General features: G+C 37.7%; 1 protein-coding gene across 1 annotated transcript in view; it reads right to left on the bottom strand.

Moving 5' to 3' along the window:
• The window catches only part of PRKX (protein kinase cAMP-dependent X-linked catalytic subunit), a 47,659-nt gene that overhangs the window by 2,097 nt on the left and 23,531 nt on the right, over nt 1-22,031 (bottom strand). The window contains exons 2-7 of the mRNA XM_053457381.1: nt 12,275-12,443; nt 10,354-10,617; nt 4,734-4,853; nt 2,561-2,656; nt 1,326-1,383; nt 454-531 (exon numbers count right to left, since the gene is read on the bottom strand). Coding sequence (XP_053313356.1) covers nt 454-531; nt 1,326-1,383; nt 2,561-2,656; nt 4,734-4,853; nt 10,354-10,617; nt 12,275-12,443 — 785 coding nt within the window. The remainder of the gene's footprint in view (nt 1-453; nt 532-1,325; nt 1,384-2,560; nt 2,657-4,733; nt 4,854-10,353; nt 10,618-12,274; nt 12,444-22,031) is intronic.

Raw genomic sequence — 22,031 nt, forward strand, 5'->3', positions numbered from 1 at the left:
CTAGAAACAATGGGAGTCATTTATAAACGTCATATATGCAAAGGGAGGAAAACCAGGCTCCTGACCAGGCTTCTGTCCACATAAATTATTTTGGCCACTTCTATCAACCACTACTTGAAATTGACTCTTTAAATCATGGGTTTTAAAATGTGTACTTAGTGGCATAAGCGTTTCAGGATGTCAACTAAAATTGTATGACAATGTTCATGGATCTTAGCGAGTCTATTTCCATGTCAAGGATAGAGAGCTTTATATGCCTGCGGCTTACGGGTCTTGGAAAATGGTATTTTATATTAAAACAGAGTGCATACAAAGGATCTCACTCTTGGGACCAAAGTAGAATTTGAAATTACAAATGACATTTTCTCTTTTGGTATATTTTACAACGGACAAGTGTTTTTACTGCCAACTATAGAGAAATATCAAGTGTAGCATTAACCACGTTTAAATTACCTTCAATTTCCTCTGTGGCACAGCATCCCAGTCTACTGATCTAAACCATCGATGCCGTTTGACATCTTCAGCTCCATTCTAGATACATAATAAAACAGAAAATATTTAATATTGCAAACAAAAAAGGCTCCAAGTAAGGTGTTAAGGTCATCATGACAACAAAAACAAAGTGCAGACAGCAGGCCCAGAATGGGGAAGACTTTGTGGCCTTGGGACTTTAAGGCCAGTGGCCACCAAATGACGTATGTGCAGCGGCATGCTTACAGCAGTATTCTGCCGGCGGACGCATGCGGAAGAACCTGAGCTCTTCTGGACCCTAGCCCACCAGGCATCTGCTCGGTGTGCCAGAAGGATAGTCTGGGGGCCAATGTTTTTTTTTTTGTTTGGTTTTTTTTAACCAGTGGTTCTTAACCCCTTAATGGCAAAGCCATGTACGGGCTCAAAATGCATTGTTTTCAATGGGTTTAGGGATCGCCCATTGTCCTTAAGGGGTTAAAGATTTTTTTTCCCTTTAAGTCACAGTTAGGTCCCAGGCAACACTAGCAAATTACATGTGCGTATGGTAGAAAGTGATAAGGATTGCAAAACATGCAGAAACCCTCACAGTCTCCCACATGAATACAGACATGCACATTCCAACACGAATATTCCATTTTGTTTTTGCAATAGTGCTAGCAGATTCCATAGCGCTGTTACAGGAGACAGTGAACATTTTAAACAGTGACAATTTAAACCGACATTGTATGGAATTGACAAGAACATTTGCGTGCGTTAAAACACACAGAAAGACAGGAACTCTCCAGCACAACCAGCGTTTTATTATGGTTAGTGCCCGCATTTCGGAAAGACAATGTACGAATACGTTAACCAACCTTCATGTTTCCCAACCGTCTGGTTCGGTCAACAACAAGGAGTTTCTTTATGAGGTCTCTGAAATAGCAGAAACAAGGCACATGATAATAGTAAACATGTCTGCCTACGTGTTCGCCTTCTTTGAAACGATCGCAACAATGTGGCATAAGAGATACATACGGTTTTCATTTATAATACGGCTGATATTTAATATTGCAGGTTTTTGATAGGCTACAGGTGCAGAAAGAATTAATGTACAGTCTATTAAACAGTTGGCAAAATCCCTTCAAATCGCATCGGACCAAAGAATACCTAAATAAGCACGCAATTTAAAAAGCAAAGATTTATAAGCTAATAAAGCAGGGTTTATTAAAGCAAGTGCAAATGGTAAAGGGTTCCAGCTCAATAATACTTCAAAGTATCTCTGTCAATGTAATGCGTCTTTCACTCACGGCTATTTTAGTCACACGTCATAATTGCTTTGTAGAATTGTGTTTTTGAACGCACGCGGTACTTCATGTTCATATATCCACATTTTTTTTAGAATTTTGTTTATTAAAAATATTTTGTAAGGCATGCCAGTCAGAGAAACTAATTCAGATGACGCAACTACCATGGTTGCTTCCAATGAGTGAGCAAGATCTTCTCCTGACCTACAGTGACTAACAGCTAAACCACATACCAAGGTTGAGTTTGGAATCGGGAACATATGATTTCATTAATTCCTTACTGCTGTAGCACTGGCATGATTAATGTCTCTGAAGAAACTTTGGAAATAATCAGTTTCCAAGTCTTTATTTCTAGCCAGGATATTGTGCATCACCTATTTTCAGTATTCAAGAGCACCCTTGTGTCTAACATGAACCTAAAACCACTTTAAAAGGCGTTAGGTTCTTCTGTAGACAAGCCCTGATGCTAGACATAACTGAAAAGAACCTGTCAGAAAGGGGAGATATTTCGATTTAATAACACACCACCAATTTGTGGTTCGGCATTCTCACTGTGCTGTTACTACACTTCAACACTATTATTGTATACATAATCATGTGGATGATTTGCTAAACCTTAGCATCATTGTTTATTTCGGACAACAAGACATTTATAGTCTACTCAGCCTACACATTTGACTCCAACAATGAAATTCCAGCCCCCCCTCCCCCAATATTTTAAAACTGCCCATTGTCACTTGTGATAGGTTGACATTATATAGATGTTATCCAAAAGGTTATCCAGTTTGTAAGGCTGCCATACTTACTTTACATATAAATCCAAATGTCTTGGAAAGTCTATCTTGCCTGCAAGTATCTTCTGGTAAATTCCAAAAGGATTGTCATCAAAAAATGGGGGAAACCTAACAAAATGAAACAAAAAAGCTAAAAAGTTAATTTACAGAAACATACACAAGAACCATTTACAAGAGCAGAAGGACAAAGGGACTTGCTTAACACCAGATTTCCAGCCAAACACTCTTTCTGCTCTGAGAGTTAACAATTTCTGTTATTGTTGTATGTTTACCTATTGAATTATATCGCGGCTGTGACATAGCCTATGTTACGGCATAATATATATATTTCTCACCATTCATTTGCTGCTCTATCATCTTAAAGTTTTAAGGTACATTTCACAAACTCTGTCTCATCGGAGTAGAGAGTGTTCAATAACCATTGAATGCGTTATTCTGGATTTTTTTTGTTATTCTGTCTCTCACTGTTCAAATAAACCTACCATTAAAATTATAGACTGGTCATGTCAGTGGGTAAACGTACAAAATCAGCAGGGGGGGTCAAATAATTGTTTTCCTTCACTGTACAGTAAAATCACAGGTATAATATGCACAATTAATCCAGTTTTCAAGTGTCCCCAAAAAAGGAAGGTGCTTTATACCGGAGTACTCAATACTGGGGGGGGACCTTTAAAGGCTGCGTGTATCTGAGCGCTGGAAAATTAAATATTACCCCACTGCTCAGGGGCAACGCTAATGCCGAGAGAGGGCTCTGTCGGCGACTGTGCTCATAACCTGGGCCTCAGACTCAGGACACTAGACCTGTCGCTAGCTGCTAGACCAGAGAATAGTGTCCTCCTGAGCCTACAGAGGTAGGTAAGATGGGAGTGGATCCTACATGTAGGTAAGGTGTGTGTGTGTGTGTGTGTGTGTGACGCATGGAGTGGTTTTGTATAAGTGGACATGTATAAGTGTCAGTATATGTAAATGTGTGCATGTGAAGCTACCTGTAGAGTTATGGGTGCATATTATACACATGTATTTAATGTTTTCCTAAACATTTGGGGGAAATTTGTACATGAGATTTTATGCTAGATTTCAAACAATCATCATGGAAATTCAATTTAAGAGGTTTATTTGGTAACATTATAAAGTTTATTTTAAGTACTCGTAACCTCCCATGAAAATAGGTGTCTGGAAGTTCCCAGGGCCTAGTATCTCATAGTGTCTTTAATACTTAACCTTGTTGGACCAGAAAATTGCCCTTTTAAAACCATACAGTATTACGCAACTACAACGGATATCTTTTTTTTTTTTTTTGTGGGCAAATACAAGACATTATCCAACATTCCAGTTCTCATATACGTCACCTCTATCCTTATTCCCTTTGCAAAGACTTAATTTAAAATGTTATAATTAATTAGATGTAGGGTTTGGATGCTGAACTTATTAACTTTTTGGTTTGTGCAACATTAAATGAGTTTATCCTGTAATTTTTGATAACTGCACAGACGTTTACAAGGTTAATGCAATCACATGGTCCTGACATTTCATTGGGACTCCCAACTGTTTTCCAAGCTTCAAAGGGTATTTGACTAGCAGTGTGTGGGCTAATATTTGATTTGCGATGTGTTAGAAATGAGACAGCGCCCACTGAAAAGGAAGGAATGATGAATAAGATGTTTTTTTTTTTTTGTTTTTTTTTTTACAAAACTGGCAGGGCAGGCTTATAAAGTAATTTAAAATCTAGGATCCTGTACCAAAAACTTAGTTGCATTGACTTCTTGTCAAAATATGAATAGATCAGTAAATTTGAAGAAGAAAGCTGGAAATAGACATCTCTGCTGCCACCTAGTGACACTAAAAGAGAAACTCACCAATTTTACCTTGAATAATACACTGAAACCTCTCTCATTCTTAAGTACAGAAAGACAAACTTGTTGTTCTAATATTTGTATTCCTTGTTGCATTATGAAAAACATTTTTTTTTATAATATGGCTACCTCGGCAACTTAAATCTTCGAAGCACCTCAGGAAAAATAGGTGAGTATTAACATGCATTCTAAGAAACTTGTTGTTAAGAAACTTTACATAGAGGTCATGTCTTTTTTTTAGACCCCAAAGTAAAAGCTTGAGTGATATATGTGAGATTTAACAGTAGAGCATCATAGTCCGCATTTTGATTGTAAAAGGAAGAGATACTCACCCAGACAGCATTTCAAATATTAGAATGCCTAGGGCCCACCAATCTACTGCTCTTCCATGACCTTTACTTTGTATGACTTCTGGTGCCAGATACTCTGGTGTCCCACAAAGGGTCCATGTTCTGAAATAACAAAACTAGCGCATGAATACTTGCAATCACAATAATAATCAAGCTTATGGATGGAAGGTATAATACAGTAACATGATAATACAATCAACAGTGACCGGCCAATTGCATCAATCGATGTGATTGGCTAATCACAGAAAATGCATGGCACACTACGTGTCTCTCAGACTCCCATCTACCGTGATACACTGTGTCCAAGGAGAGCAGAGAGAACCCTGAGCTGTGATAGTTACTGTATTTATTTGCTTTCTTTTTTCATTTAATTTGTGGGGATTTGGGAAATTAGTTTGTGGTTGAGTATGGAGAAAATTTAAAAACAAATAGGGTAATTTGGGGAGTGGTTTAATTTGTTGTTAGGTTGCTAGGAACATGAAACATGTAAAAAGGTTCCTGTGGATATTTGGGAGGCCATTGGTTTAGTTTGGTGGGTAGGGGGGGGGGACAAACATTATCTATATCTATATCCATATCCATATATATATATATTAAATAAAAAAAAAGCTCCTTATAAAATAGCAAAATACACTGTATGAAAACGGCTGCAAATGCACAGCCGTCTTCATCATGGTAAGTCTACGTTGTGTGGGACCTCCAGGTGTGACAATGATAATGAGAGTTTTGCTGTACTACGGTCAATGTCTGGCTCAGTATATAGTGATGGGAGTTATGCTGTAGCACTGTGTGTGTAACAGAGGTGTGAGTTCATTAAGTTCTTTGGAGGCACAGTTCATGCCAGACTCTGGATCTGTCTATTGGATTTACCTGCCTGCCTGTTACCTCTTTAATGTTACAGTAATTTTGGTAGAGATTAGTGTCCAAATATGCCCCTTGTAAAATACTATGGGTTGCCTGCGTTACAGTTTCTTGTGCTGCTGGGCTGCTAAACAGTCCCAAATAAGACTTAGGCCTCACAAAACAAAATGTAAAAGTTTTCTGCGATTCCAGGTAATCTGTGCAAACAATCCTACAAAACATGGAAAGGCTGGCGAAAAAAAGCAATGAAAACTAATCTTACTACTCCCTCTGCAAGGGATTGGTGACCAAATTGTTGCTTTGCTAAGTGTCCAACTGCTCGTAGTGAAATATACTGGGTTGTCATCTCTCCAAAAACATATAATATTGTGGGGGTATTGTTAACTGGTGGGCTGCTAAACAGTCCCAAATGAGACATAGGCCTCTCTAAATCAAGTTTGAAACTGTAAAGTTTGGAAAAAAATAAAGGGTGTGTTCCATTTTGTAATGTTCCCAAAACCTATACCTGTTGGGTGTTTTGGCCAACTAGTTTGGGTAAAATAATAGTAAACTATTAGAACCCCCCCCCCCAATTATTTTTATTATTTGAATCTATTATTAAGACTAAATATTGGCCTATACATCTAAAATTGGTATCAAAAGAAAATCATTTGTCCTTGAAAAAAACCAATATATAATTTGTGTGGGTGCATAAAAAATAAAAAAGGAGATTTATGGTTAAAGAAAATGTAATAATGCTGAAAGTCCCAGGTTTTGGGTACAAATCAGAAGTGGAGAGTACAGGACATACTTTGAAACAACATGCCCCTTGGCATCTAAGATTTACGGTTTTAACTAGACAATAAGGTTTACTTATTTAAATTATTATTTATGATCCTGAATATAGGGACTGCTTGTTAAATATCACATTTTAGATGTTAAGTTATCCAATGACTATAATATTACATACAGCACTCTTAAATATGGAGTATTAACAGCACTGTAAATCCAGGAAAACTACATTAAACATACCACTAGATGGCGACAAATATTTGATCATTGCTGTTTGAACAACTAGCGTAAATTATACTTTTGAAAGTGGTGTGGTCTGTAACATTCTCAGGTTTGTGTGCATCTTCTCTGTTGTAAATATCTTTGCACATTCAGATGTCTAACCAAAGAAAACAGCATTTGCTAACGTAGGTCACTATCAAAAGGCCATGGGTATGCACTCGGGTTTCTGAGAAAACCATGATTTGCACAGATACATTATACCAGACATGTAAAATATATTACGTAAATAGCCTTGCCCAACCTACCTGTGCCCTTTAGTGTGTGTAAAGCACTCTGCAGTGCTAGGATGATACTCCTCTGGGATCAAAAGGGAATCCTCTAGATTTTAAGCTCATGAGCAGGGCTGTCAAAACCTGCCTAATATTGTGTAGCTCCCCCTTTCGCCGCCAAAACAGCCCTGACCCGTCGAGGCATAGACTCCACTAGACCTCTGAAGTTGTACTGTGGTATCCAGCATGTTAGCAGCAGGTCCTTTAAGTGCTGTAACTTGTGATGTGGGACCTACAGGGATGCATCCTGGTGCCACGTGGTGCCTTCTCCAGGTAAGCGACGTACACGCACCCAGCCATTCACGTTATGTGAAAGAAAACATGATTCATCAGGCAAGGCCACCTTCTTCAATTGTTTTCTGCAGTGGACAGGGGTCAGCCTGGGCACCCTGACTGGTCTTTGTGGGCATGCAAGTTAAGTGGCACAACTGGTAAGTAAGCCAATAGAAGAGAAACATGGTCTTATTGATCACTCTGGTTTAATAAAGACTGTATAAAATTATTTTTTTAATGTCAGAGTTTTAGAGTCAGACGGAGTTAAGAGGTATAAGATGACAATAAGGATAAGAAGGAGGACTCTATAGCGGAAAAAAATGAAACCATGGATTCTAGGTCACATAGAGATGTATGTAGTTTAGATGTATGGGGATGGACAGCCTATTAAAAACAAAAAATAGTGAGGTTGATAAATATGAAGAGGGGCTTGTAGTTATAGGTCATATGGGCATGATCACCCATGGAGCCTGCAACGGCCAGTTCTGTTTGTACAGAATCCGAGGTAGAAATCTCTGGATCCAGTAGAAAACTCTCAGAACAGAGCAGGAAGCAGATCTGTTCCAACAAAATAAGGAGTTAATCGCTCCAACACTACCAAAGTCTGGTTATAGACACAAGAAGTCACTTCCCAGTTCGAAAGGTGTTCACAAAATATTTCTTGCCGTGCACACTGGAGATCAAAACAAGATTCCTGCGTAATTTTAACTCTGGAATCAAAATTAGGTATAGCAGATTAACTGCAGAACGTGTGCAGAACGTATGCATGAGAGTAAACAGTGTACAAATTTTAAAATTCCTGCCCTGGTAAACAACAGATTACTAATACAGTTCGAGTTGCACAGCTTTCTAAAATGGAGAACATACAGTTCTTGTTGAATTATGTTCTCCTTGGAGGACGGCTTGTGAAAAAAATACTAGTTTTGAGGATCAGTCCTAAAATGCACACATTGTTTAATATTTCTCTTCCCAAGACAGTATTTCCAGGTTAAAAATAAATATTCAGCATTTTATTGAACCATTACATACCTGCATGTATAATACCAGATGCTATATGTTTATTCCTTAGGGTATATGTATCCCAGCAATACATGTTAAGATAACTGACTCTCTCCTCTACAGTCTATCCTAAATGCCGCTGCTAGGCTCCTCTTCTGCTTCCCCCCCTCTGTGAAACCCTCCACTGGCTCCCGATTACCTTTAGAATTAAATTTAAGATCCTGGTACTGACATATAAGGCCATCCACAATACTGCTCCTCCGTACATTTCTGACCTCATTAGCAAATACTCTCCTACTCGATCCCTACGTTCCTCCCATGGGCTAAGGCTCTCCACCTCACTCGTCACCTCTTCCTTTTCCCGTCTACAAGATTTCACTCGAGCTGCCCCATATCTCTGGAATCTACTCCCAAGGAACCTTCAGAATTCACCCTCCCTCCCGACATTCAAGAAACATCTAAAAACCCACTTCTTCAGAGAAGCATACCATCTTAGCTGCTAGAACATCCTTGTCATCGATACTCCCACCACAATACCTCTCACCCTTTCTCTATGCCTTATGTTTATCACCCCATTTTCCCTCTAGATTGTAAGCTTGCGAGCAGGGCTCTCTCCACCAAATGTATCGGTTTGTCTTAGTCTGTCAATTCTTGTCTTGTCATATATCTTGAATTTATGTATTGTATTAAGCGCTGCGTAAACTGTTGGTGCTATATAAATAAAAGATAATAATAATAATAATAATAACTGTGTAATAGAAAAAATACTGTAGTAACCGTGACATTTCAAGAAGTTGGGGGCCCTATCTCTCGATGGAACACACGGGTTACTAAACAGGACAGAAATGTCAGGGCCAATACCTGATGTTTAGCAAGAGATCAATGCCATCCAAGATACCTTGTCCCTCAGGTGGTTCAGCACCATTAGAAACTGAGAAGTGATGTCACACACAACAGACAAACTGCAGCCATTAACAAACATATTACTTTCACCTTCAGAAGCTAGTCTCTATGGTATCAGTAGACCAGTCCGCAAATGGCATACTCTGTATTTTAATAAAAAGTGTAAGAATTGTTCTAGATAAAAAAATAAAAAACACGCCATTGCTACGAACCAAGAAGAAAACTATTCAAATGATCAATGATTATATTGTGTAATAAAACGAATAAGTATATATAACCAGCAAAAACAAAACACTTTGCAACCTTTAGTAATCAGAAAATGCATTTGTATCTCCTGTATGCAACACTTAATAAGCAACAACTAATCTGTTCCGTAAGGAAGTGGAGGATCTATAAATAACAAGGATATGAAGCAAGAGTCAAGATAAGACTAGCACAACAAAAATTGAAATGCAAAGCTAACAGTATACTGTTGGCCATTTCTGTAACAATATTACACTTTGATCATGGCATCCTTCAAGAAGAAATAAAAAACCCAATCCAGTCACCAGGGTTCCTTATTATTACTCTAGTTTACGTAGCGTCCGCACCATGCATTAGAACACAGCTGGAAAGGGTTTCTGGCTAAAACTAGGGTGTCATCCATTGAAATACAACAAGTCAACCATACTGTGGGTCTCACAGGGATTATCAAAGCGAGTTAAGCTTCGCTTAAAGGAACAGTGAATATTAAAAGCAAGCCACTTTAACCCCTTAAAGGACAATGGGCGGTCCCTAAACCCATTGAAAACATGTATGGGCTTTGTCATTAAGGGGTTAAAAAAAATAGCCATTACTATTGTAAACAGTGATACCCTTTATAGGATACACATGTGTTTGTATTACATGCAAAGTATGCTAGTAGGTTATGAGAACATTAGTCCTCAGAGAGCATGCATGTAGTTAGCTCTTGCTGCCTCCTTAATTTCAATGGGGGCTCAGTTCCAATGTGGGCGCTACGAAGCATGGCAGGTCTCTGTTTACAGCAGAGGCAGGCAAGAGAGAAGTTAAAAGAGACAAATTATTTCCAATACCTAACACATGAACCATTTTGTATGCAGTAAAATGCACCCGAGTCCATACGAATTTGACTGCAGCAAACATGAAGGCTGCGAGGAGGGTTAATTTTTTAAAAATAAAAAATTCAAGCTTCAACCTCTTCTTGAACTTCACAGGAACCTATTTAAAAAAAATGTATGCCATACCTGTCAGAGAGCTTCTTAGCAAATCCGAAATCTGTTAACTTGATGTGTCCTTCCTTGTCTAACAAAATATTTTCAGGCTTCAAGTCTCTGTAAACTATTTCTTTGGAGTGCAGGTATTCTATTGCACAAATGATTTCGGCTGAATAAAAGAGTCCAGTGCTATTATTAAAACGTCCCATGTTGCGTAAATAGCTAAAGAGTTCTCCTCCTGGCACATACTCCATCAGCATATATAAGAAACGATCATCATGTGAGGTCCAGAACCTAGATTAGAACGGAAATATCATTAAGAGGTAAATACCAGAAAGCCCAATGAAAAAAAACCCCCAACAAACTGAGTTAATTTGGTTAGCTGGATACTAAAGGGGTAATTTAAAAATATACACGAACAATTTTAAGAATTTATGTAGGCTGTCCAACGTAAAAAGACATCCATTCCTTTCCCACACTAAAGCCAACACCATGGTCTGGTTGGGTTCAGGAATAACACAACTTGCTGCCATATGCAAGATACAAAGGGGGCCCAAGTAGCTCCACAGAGGATTCAACTAAGAAAAAAATTAGAAGGACACAGTAAAATCAGCAAGGTTGGGTTGCTTAACTGTAAATTGGAATTTTTAGATGAGACAGAAGGAGAGTTACATCTTCAACAGACATTTTGCATTTTGAAAGCTCAATATTGGCTTTTTCAGTTGTCCCAAGATTCAGATTTGATGTCCCTGAAGACACAACCTTCAGTTGCGGGGCTGCTCAAGCTGACCTTGCATAATGTATAGTTCAACTGGTGAGGTGAAGAAATCGTAATGACTTATTTGACACTAAAGTTGCTAAATGCACTTGGCCACCAGGATGACTAGCTGAGAGGACAGCTTTCTCCAGGCAACCTCATCTGTCAGGAAATAATACAACATGAGGCGCTAGGTTAACATATAGGAAGAGAGCTGTAAACTGTTTTCCCTGTAAATGTCCACTTTTAGCCAATATCCCCTGATTTGCTGAATGATCCTTTATATTTAAACTTTGCTTGGATTGTCAGGTTGGGAGGGTCACATAGAAGTCATTCTTTTTAAACTGTAAAAGCCATACGAGGCAAACCCAGGTTACACCGATCCTTCAATACACTATGTAAACAGAGCAATAGTCGATATCACTAAAGATAAACGTGTGTTTACATAACACTGTTTTATTTTAGGAAACATTCATGCTGAATAGACATCAAGTACTTATGTCACTAATGCAAGTGCACGCTTCTTCTCCTAGAATAATTTTAAGAATTTATGTAGGCTGTGCATGGCCACCGAGAGTAAGACAACGAGAGAGACATGGCAATTGCAGAAGGACATAAACTAGAGAAAACTATGAATTTGTAAAGCTAAACCAATAAAAGCATAAAATCTTTAACAGTATCCAGGGTTCTAAATAAGCCACATATATATTCCAAAATGTTATTATAAAAAAAGGGTAGAGATTTTTTTTATATTATACGCTAACAATCTTGTAAAGAAGAAAAAAAAACGTAAATTTGGTGTAAACACTTAAGCCATTAGCAGTGTTTCTGTTAATAGGAGAGACTTACCTAAATTTCAGCGTTCATCTATCTGTATATTTATGCAGAACATGTGGTTTCATATATACGATATGAGCGGGCAAAGCTAGAGTAAGCGTGAATGGAGATACGGTTTGTTTGCTAGAATAGGTTTCAAAAAGCAGTACAGGTTGCATTTGTACCGGGTGTTTATTTTTTTATTATTTTTCATTTAGAAAGCACATTAATATGCATTCTTGCTGGTGGGGCTGTGGGGGCTCATTATACTGTCCCTTTAATCACTGGTTATTTTCTAATGCAGTTTCTCTCACCTGTTTCAGTCTGTATTAGCTGGGAAAAGGAAGATATATGTTGGGAAATTGTGCTACTACTTACAGCCTGACGAGAAATGGATGGTTGACCTCTTTCAAGACAGCTTTTTCATTGTGCACGTGCTGTTCTTGTTTTAGACGGATGACATCGGGAATGCTCATTACTTTTAGTGCAAAATAGTGCTTTGTCGTCTTCTCTTTGACCAGGTGAACTCTTCCAAAAGTACCAGTTCCTGTACATTAAAAAAAAAACAACATGTCAGCTGATAAACAATAGTTTCATGATGGTGTAAACAAAAAACAAATAAAAACAATTTAGACCAAATAATAATTCCTCTTTAATAAGCTTATAACAGGTCAGGAGGGGTCTGCTTCTTGTGTATTTTATGTTGACTGGATATTTTTGTTTTCCATTTCAATGTCGCTCTGAAAAGGGACTTTGAGGTCAGACTAACCTGAAGCACTCCCCGCGGGGGAACACGTTTTGATGCAATGTTAGAGTATTAATAGAAAAATGCAGAGTTATATTTAAAAGTGCTGTCACTACTGCTTAAAGTCACAAGTAAATGTAAAATACAACCCTGCTTTTATATTTCCAGCTTTTGCACAGATTTTAAAAAGAACATAGCAGGAGGAACCTCTTAAAATATATCGATGAAACAAATGTTGACATTTTTATAAAAATAGTTGGTTGAGAAGGTGATTCAAGACTTTTCTTTTTACAAAATAACCGAAACCCTTTGTACCATGTGAGCTATCCTTGTACTGTGTTTATAAATGAACCCAAACATAGGCATTTCAAGTAAATGCATAGACCAAGAAAACTGGGGTTGTTAGCTCTTTCTTTACCAGTCTGCAAGATTGCATAACCTCATATATAAAGTATGCCCACCAATGCAGACCATCATAGTACAAATATTCTCTCCTGGTGAATTGAAAGCCTGTTGGAGCGCAGGCGACTGCAGAGATGACAAAATGTAGAGTGAAACATCAACACGTAATTACAGAGGCCTCAAATGGCATCCAACGTCCAATACGGAAGCCACATACTACCAAAAAATACCTCAAAATAAGTCCTTATTTTTGGCAATACATGGCTTCAAGCAGGAGGCTGTGGACATCAGTCAAGGATTTCACCAACCTTTTAAGCCTTATGTCCGACTGGGAGAGCGGACACTGGAGCACAGCGAAGACACAAGAAACAGTACCCTGCGCATTCTGAGGGAATTATTGAGCAAGGACAACAGTAGAAACCTCCAACACACTGCTTCAACTAACGCTATCTACAACGCACACAAAACTAGGTATCCTACTGATTACATAATTAATAATAATCACTGAAAAAATAAAAACCCTTTAAAAAGAGCACAGGCCTTCAGGGTCTGTAATTAGTGTAATGATTGTGATAGAGGTAAGCTCATCATGGAGAGATTGTATGTGTGACACGCTTTTTCAGTTCAACATCACCTCCCAATCTATAGCTCAACATTTCAAATGGACAGAGAGGGACATGTTTGTTTCAAAAAGGGTGGTTACGAGGCAGAACATTAGACAATTAAAATAAAACATTAAAATAATGCATTTTATTGACAAAAACTTTTTAACACTAAGATCATTTGAGCTCCCATGAAAAATAGGGACACTAAGGCAGGGGTTTGGGACACAGGAAACGTACGCCTCCCACCTAAAGTTCAGAGCTTTGTCTGTAGGTGGAAGAAACATAGAAACATAGAAACATAGAAAGTGACGGCAGATAAGAGCCAGAAGGCCCATCCAGTCTGCCCAACCTCTGAGTACTCTCCTTTAGTACTTGCCCTTATCCTATATCTAGCTTGGCATTATGCCTATCCCATGCTTGCTTAAATGACTTTACTGTATTAACATCTACCACTTCCACTGGGAGGCTATTCCATGCGTCCACTACCCTTTCCGTAAAGTAATATTTTCTGATGTTACCATTAAACCTTTGCCCCTCTAGTTTATGCTTGTGTCCTCTTGTTGTGGTTTTATTTCTCCTTTTAAATAAACTTTCTTCCTTTACTTTGTTGATTCCCTTTAAGTATTTAAATGTTTCTATCATATCCCCCCTGTCCCGTCTTTTTTCCAGGCTATATAGGTTAAGATCCTTTAACCTGTCCGGGTAAGGTTTATTTTGTAATTCATAAACCATTTTAGTAGCCCTTCTCTGCACTTTCTCCAACATATCTATATCCTTCTGGAGATATGGTCTCCAGTACTGTACACAATACTCCAAGTGAGGTCTCACCAGTGATCTGTACAGCGGCATGAGCACTTCCCTCTTTCTACTGCTAATACCTCTCGCTATACAACCAAGCATTCTGCTAGCATTACCTGCTGCTCTACTGCATTGTCTACCTACCTTTAAATCCTCAGAAATAATTACCCCTAAATCCCTTTCCTCACACGTTGAGGTTAGGACAGTACCAAATAGTCTATACTCTGCCCTTGGGTTTTTATGCCCCAGGTGCATTACTTTGCATTTATCCACGTTAAATGCCAATTGCCACAGCTCTGACCATTTTTCCAGCTTACCTAGATCGTTTGCCATTTGGAAGGCCTCATCAGTTGCGTTGTTCGGCTATGGATCCTAAGTGTTAATCCTAGACGTATTTGTTTTCAGTGGAAAACATTAGCTACCTGAAATATGTTTTGCAACTTTATATAGTATAGTTTCTATACAGGGGGAAGCCATCATGTAGAAAAACTAGGGCAACAAAAAGGTGGTAAGGTTGGAAGAGCCCAAATACCACAAACACGACAAAGGAAGTGAGTAGTAAAATACCAGGGCATAAAACTTATGAACCACAGGATAATAATAGCTACTGGATCTCATGTCATAAAAAGCAAAGTGAATAAAGCGAGTAAACATTTTACACAAAACAACAAATAATAATAATTAACAATGTTTTGTTAATGGTACAATATTTTTTTGGAATGTTTTTAAAACCTTTTTTCATTTCATTTTTTTTCAAAATGACATGCACATTTTAGCATTGTTACCAACAACAATAAAAAGTATCATGGAAAAAAATAAATAAAAATAAAATAAACACAAGGGTTTCAGTTATGGAAGAGGCATGGACTCTTCAAAAAGAAGAACCAATCCCCCCCATCAACCCCAAACCATAGTGATTCACCATGTGAACTCGAAGTGTTAGTTATATTTTTGCACCGGAATGGGAAAAGTGATCTAATTAAGTTGCCACCTAACATCAGGGAAGACTGATTATACCAAAGCCGAGTCATGCCTGCACCTATTCATGTGTGGGAGACCGTCATGCAAAAACATGCGAGTCATGCAAAATGTGTGACTTTACATGGCTGCTGTCATCACACACTGAAAGAAAACACAGGTTTGCCTATCAGTCATATGGAAAAAAGAAGGGCTTGCATGTTATAAAAACAAAACAAAAAACCCCATGGAAGCCTCAGAGATATGGGTTATAATGAATATACCAAGAACTACATTATACTATATACTGTAAAGTGATACTCCCATAGAGATCTGTATAGATCGGTAGCAGCAGAGAGTTTTTAGCATCACTAATTGATTTCTCTATACATGATACACTTATCCCATGGTTGGAACTAGTGCAAATTATTCATACATTGAGATCTGAGAAAACTGGCTTTTTTAAAATATATCTCAATATAAAAATATATTAGCATAAATGAAAGCTACGGTTTTTCTACTAGTTCATAACTGAATCATTTCTAACACAATGTCATAGTTCATAGAGTATTTTGAAACAAACAATGCAAATTCAGAAACCAGTGGCAGTTTTGTTATATAAACCGAATTCCATTATAATTTAAATCCAGAGGAATGGAATTTGCATTAGAATAACTCTACTTATCCTTGAAAACACCAAAAATGGAATGCATCCACCTGCTTATGCGAATGAATTCTGTGTTTGTCAATCCACAGAAAGAGGACACGTGAACTATAACAAAATTAATATCAATACAGAAAACGGCCTATGTGCGATATCCGCATTTAAAAAAGTTAAGGGTAGTTAAGAATTCAAAACAATATTTAAGTCAACAATATTTACCAACATGCATGTGGGCCAGAAAATTTCGGTAGCGGCACAGTGACCAACAAACCAGAGCTGGCATGAGGACTAAAAGGTGCTTAATAGTGATATAATGGCATAAGCTGTCAGCCTTTGCTATGACGGCAGATGAGTTTAGAAATAAATACAAAAAAAAAAAAAAAAAAAAAAAAGGAAAATATGCCTGTAGACAATGTTCAGAAAGTGAAGCAGTTATGACTAAAAAGGTGTGGTTGCAATTTAATGAGGTAAAGTTTCATAATTGCAATTTTGTTAAGAAGAATAACCCATACTAGAGTATAATTCATATATGTAAGGCTAAGAGGCTAAGTTTATTTAGCTTGGACAACATACTTAAGCACCTAAATTATTCCACAAAAAAATAATCAATTAATCACAGTAGAACAGGAACCTCACTTTACTTTAGCAGAACTGCAATTAATATATCCATCAATAGACTACAAGAAGGTGCAAAGTTTAGCCCTACCCAAAAGCCATTTCTATGCTTCAAACTAGAAACGGACTTGCCCCAAACATGTGCTTTAGTTAATATTCTGTTAAATAGTACATTGACATGCCTGTCAATTCAAACATGTTTCACCTTGTTTTTACGTTAAGAAAAATAAATCCTAAATTATTCCTTTATTGGAAATGTATTTTTGATTGATACATTATATATATATCTGAATCTAAAGTGTTTGTATGTCCAGGTATTACAAAGATCACAATGGGTGGTTTAAAAAAAAATAAAAAAAGGGAAAAAAAATAAAAAATCATCACCAGTTGGCCCCAGGACCTGCTTCAGGCCAGTTAGACTCAATGGACCTTGCCACGGAGTATACACACTAAAAAAACAACATAGAAACAGCTGCAAAAAGATGTATAATGAGTTGTGGTGATACACCCTACAATAAGTACAAAAATCCTGAAAATCCAGTTCAAAGACATTAGCAACCCCAACCTTTTAAACTTTTCTGACGATAGGACAAATAGCCAAACATGAAAGTAAAGACATTTTGGTCATGCAAAGTTACCGTAGATATGACATACTGTATTGTCAATATATTAATATTTTACAATTGTATTGCTTGGATCAGTAGTTAAAGAATTTCTATTTTTTTTTGGATGAAGGTATATAAACATTGTTAATAGTCCTGGACTCGACAAAATCCCTGCAAACGCATAGGTGAGCCACAAAAAAAGGAAGCAGGAGTTGTCGAGGTATAAAGAAGCTTAGGAAGAAGGGGTGGTACAAGAGAACCAACTGGGCCATATACATTCTGCCATTTTTTCTTTTTTTTACTTCATTTTTTGGATAGCTTAATTTAGTTAGTAGAAATAATGCCAGGTTTCTACTGGTTTTCTGGGCTGATCAACTGCTATTTTCTACTTAACCAAGCAAAATAACCAAATATACATTGGAATCACAACCCTGTGATAAGGATGTAGGTGATCTATATAGGTCAAAGTATAATGCTGGTGTTAAAGTAGACAAAAAAAACCTTCTCAAAAAGGAGAAACTGTCCGAAACTAGCATATTATGAAAACCAACTATGATGCACTTCAAAGAACATAGAATTCCACTGCACTTTAGTCACTCTGTATTGTGTCTTTTAAGTTACCACAGGAAAAAAATTATGCAATCTCCTGCCCCAGCTTGTCCTAAAGTAGTTTCATTTCTATCCTATACCATGAGATCCATTCTAGAAACTCTCTAAGCAAAATAAATGACGTGAATCACATTTTCCATGTAATACGGTCAGATCTATTTTGTTACTATAGGATTGTTGCAGTCCAGATCACTGCCATATGTTGTGGTCACTGTCCATATGGCCTCTGGGACCAAACTATTATGTAGAACATGTCTCAAGGGAGGAAAGACTATATTTTGATGATAAAATTGTGGGAGATCTATGTATGTTTGTATATATACACTCACTGGCGACTTTATTAGGTACACCTGTTCAATTGCTTGTTAACGCAAATAGCTAATCAGCCAATCACATGGCAACAACTCAATGCATTTAGGCATGTAGATGTGGTCAAGACAACTTGCTTAAGTTCAAGCCAAGCTACAGAATGGGGAATCAGGAGAATCTGCAGAATCATTTCATGTATTTGCAAGGGTGACTACTCAAAAACAGAGTGCAGACACAGCTATCATATGCACTACACCACATATGATGGGTCTAGTAGTCTTTACTAGACAGAAAATAGAGCATTATCACACTACATCTAAAAGAAAGACCTCTGAAGTCATGAAAGTTGATGTGACTTTAGACTTTTACTTTTTCTATGTTGACCAAATTAACGTTATTGCCTTTGAATAAAGACAGCCCCCTTCATGGCACACTGCAGTTCAGGCACGCCGATTGTGTGACCATAGGAAGATTTTTCATAATTTCACAGCGCTCAGACACAAGCAGATTGCAAGGAGCACATTGCAGAAGAATTGTCCTGAGTCAAAGGTAGAGGCACCAAGAAGTGTCTATGTGTGTATCAGCATCTGTGCAAGTATGTTACTATGTGCACGTTAAATTATGTTAGTATGTCTATTAGTTGGGAGATTTTCCAACCACTACAGAAAAAAAGAGAAAAAACCTCAGAAAATACTATTTTGTGAGGTCTTGTTGGCCATTTCATAAGGACACGCTAAGAAGGTAAACATGTATCAAACAGAAGCGGATACATTTATAGATATATTAATTTTTTGTACAGTTCATGATAATTCACAATAATCGACAACACAATGACAGTTTGAGTATTTAAGGTTAGCACAGACACATAAATTACAGACACACACATACACACAAATTCAAAGCTAAGCGAGGCACAGAACTGAAAGCTTTTTACGACAACCAAAATACTTCTTAGAGAATTAAGCCCGGAAGTGACAGACAGTATTAATGGAAGCTGACAGTGAGCTTCATGATACCCTGTAATAGTTATCCCCTGGCTCAGATTATCCTTGAAGAAAGGAACCTCACACCTACTTATAACATGGGTTTGTTGGGATCGTGCTGTGTAAGTCATTTAACTAAGATCAGGCAGCAGTCCAGCTACAAGGGTTACACCAGAGTAACCGTTTTCAAACAATCAGTGGCAATGGTTCCATTTTAAAATGAAAAATAAAGCCCATTACTGCATGTTATATTTGTCTCAGTCTATTGGCCCCTTTACATGAGTTATGCCAAGCTGAATGAGTTGGGCTTTATAAACGAAGTACATATATGTCATACGACTCTAGTTAATATAAATTGGCACTGTGCTGAAAACTAAAACAATGGAGTCACATAAAATAATATTTAAAACAGTATATTATTATAGTATCCAGTGCAATGGTTCTATCTGCAAAAACCATTCCGTTAGTTAAAAAATCACTTTTTAAACTTTGCATTCTTTTTTTTTTTTATATTACTCAACAGTCAAGGGGGATTCACAAAGATGCCACAGACATAAAACCTGGCAAAACTAGAATGTTAGTCACGAAAACTGTAAATGAAAAGGCATTCAATCATGCCATAAAAGAGAAGCAATTCTACTATAAGTCAGGCACCAAAAAAGTACTTGCGAAGGCTGTTAATATATTTCAGACAACTATCTCTAGTGCCATCTTGGGCTTTGCTTTTTAAAAAAGTGTTTTATATAAAACATAAAGAGAGTGTTGCTTCAACTTTTTGATTCACAATATATTATGAAGGCCATGTGTAATGTATAGTTAAATTATTTATATTTCTCAGTGTCTCCTTTAGGCTAGGTTTCCACTTGGGTTTTTGTCCGGCGTTTTTTTCTTGATGAAAAACGCCAGGAAAACTGCCAAGAAAACTGCCAAGAAAACTGCCACTGCATTTACCTGCGTTTTGGCGTTTTAGCCTTTCTGTGGAAATTGCTTTTTTTGACCTTAGGCAGTTTTTCCAGCCTTTACAAGTTAGAAGTTTCACCCAGCTAAAAGGGATTAGGATAAATGGCAAGTATCTGCCCTCTCCTGATGTCATTTACTTGGTAGACCCTTTTGTCTCTTTTCTGTGGTTTGTAAGGCATGCTTTATTTCGAATGTCTGCTCCTCTGGGAAGATTGGCCCCAAATGATGGTGCAAATTGTTTGCTGTTGCTTTTGGCACGCAGGATCCAGTCGCGTATGTTTGTTTGTAATGGCATGTTTGTTCCAAATGGTGTAAAATTCAATATGAACCAGTCCAGGACTTTGTTTTGTGTGAAACTGTTTGTTTCCAGCCTATTTCTTGTAGGACACACAGATACTGGGTCCATCCTCTGCATTGTAACTGTGGAAAAAACGCCATAAAAAACGCCAAGGCAATAAACCCACATGGCTTTTTCATGGCGTTTTTTCTCTCCCATAGACTTCTATTGGAGAAAAACGCCAAGATTTCCTTGCAAAAAACGCCAGAGTGTCAACATGCTGCGATTTTGAAAAACTGCCACAGAGCCCAAAAAAGCAGAAAAACGCCAAAGAGGACTGAAAAAACGCCAAACAGAAAAACGCCAAGTGGAAATGGCATTTTGCGATTTCCTATTGAAGAACAGCTAACATCTGGCTGCTGCGTTTTTCCACTAAAAAACGCCAGGTGGCGCTATTGGCGTTTTTAGCAAAAAAAAACCAAGTGGAAATCTACCCTTACCCAAAAAGTAAAATAAATTATTTACAGGGCCAGCTTGACTCTTGTAGTTGGTGGAACCTGCCAGTGTTGGCCCCATTGTAACGAATAATAAACTGAGGGAGTTAAAACAATTCTTCTACCAACTCTGTGGAAATAGACCCAAAAAGGGAAGCCCAAATGTGTACTTTTTCTTTCATAGTTGTGGGAATGGCGGTATAAGTGAACGGTGCTGAAGCAAATAAAGGCTTGCATTAATATTCCTATTTTTTATTTTAATGACTGCCAAATAGAGTAACTCAGAAGAACAAACTGTAAAGTTGCATTTAGAAAGTGTTCAAATTGCATGGGGGATGGGTTTCTTTCCATGTTTCCCCACAGTTGTATTTGTTAAATATCCAGATAAGGAATAAAAGTGGTCTCTTCGGTGGCGTCTGCAGACAAAACAGGACTAATGCTATTGTGTTTTATATACTTAAGATGTTTGAACATTATACAACCTAAGATACCTGAGAGTCTTGTTTTCTATGCTTAAGGATCCATAACACATCTCAAGTGTCAGCAGAAAGCAGCTTGCTGTACCAAGGCTATGACATGGCTGCTTATCTCCTTGAAGTTAGGTAACTTCACTGACCTAGAAGCAGAAGCTCTTATATTTATGACAGCACCAAATAGAGGGTTACGTATGTTTTATTAAACTAATTTTATTAATTTTTCCATGCCTACGCTCTGGGCCAACTGTTTACTCATTAACTTTGGTAAGCATGTTGTATTACAGATACATTTTCCTCCTTCTTTTGACCTAGCAGGATTTAGGCTGCCACAACTAATCCCAGAAAAATAACGCCAAGGTTCACCAGCCAGAAGAGCAGGAAAAACAGGGTCAGTCTTACCACATACATGTGTGACCTTGGTCGCTGACCTGGTTGACGCCACCAATTAGTTTCTCCTATGATACAAACAAAGCACACGGCGGAAGTCATGCCGGAGACACAGTTTGATTATGGTGCCATTTCCTCTGAAGAAGAGACCTCAGATTCTGTAAGCTCATATGACATCTTTTCATTTGTTGGTCCAGTAACTGGTATTTTCTTTGACTAAAGGCTCTATGTTCTTGAATTTCTAGCTAT

The sequence above is a fragment of the Spea bombifrons genome, chromosome 2 (genome assembly GCF_027358695.1).
Source record: "Spea bombifrons isolate aSpeBom1 chromosome 2, aSpeBom1.2.pri, whole genome shotgun sequence".
NCBI lineage: Eukaryota > Metazoa > Chordata > Amphibia > Anura > Pelobatidae > Spea > Spea bombifrons.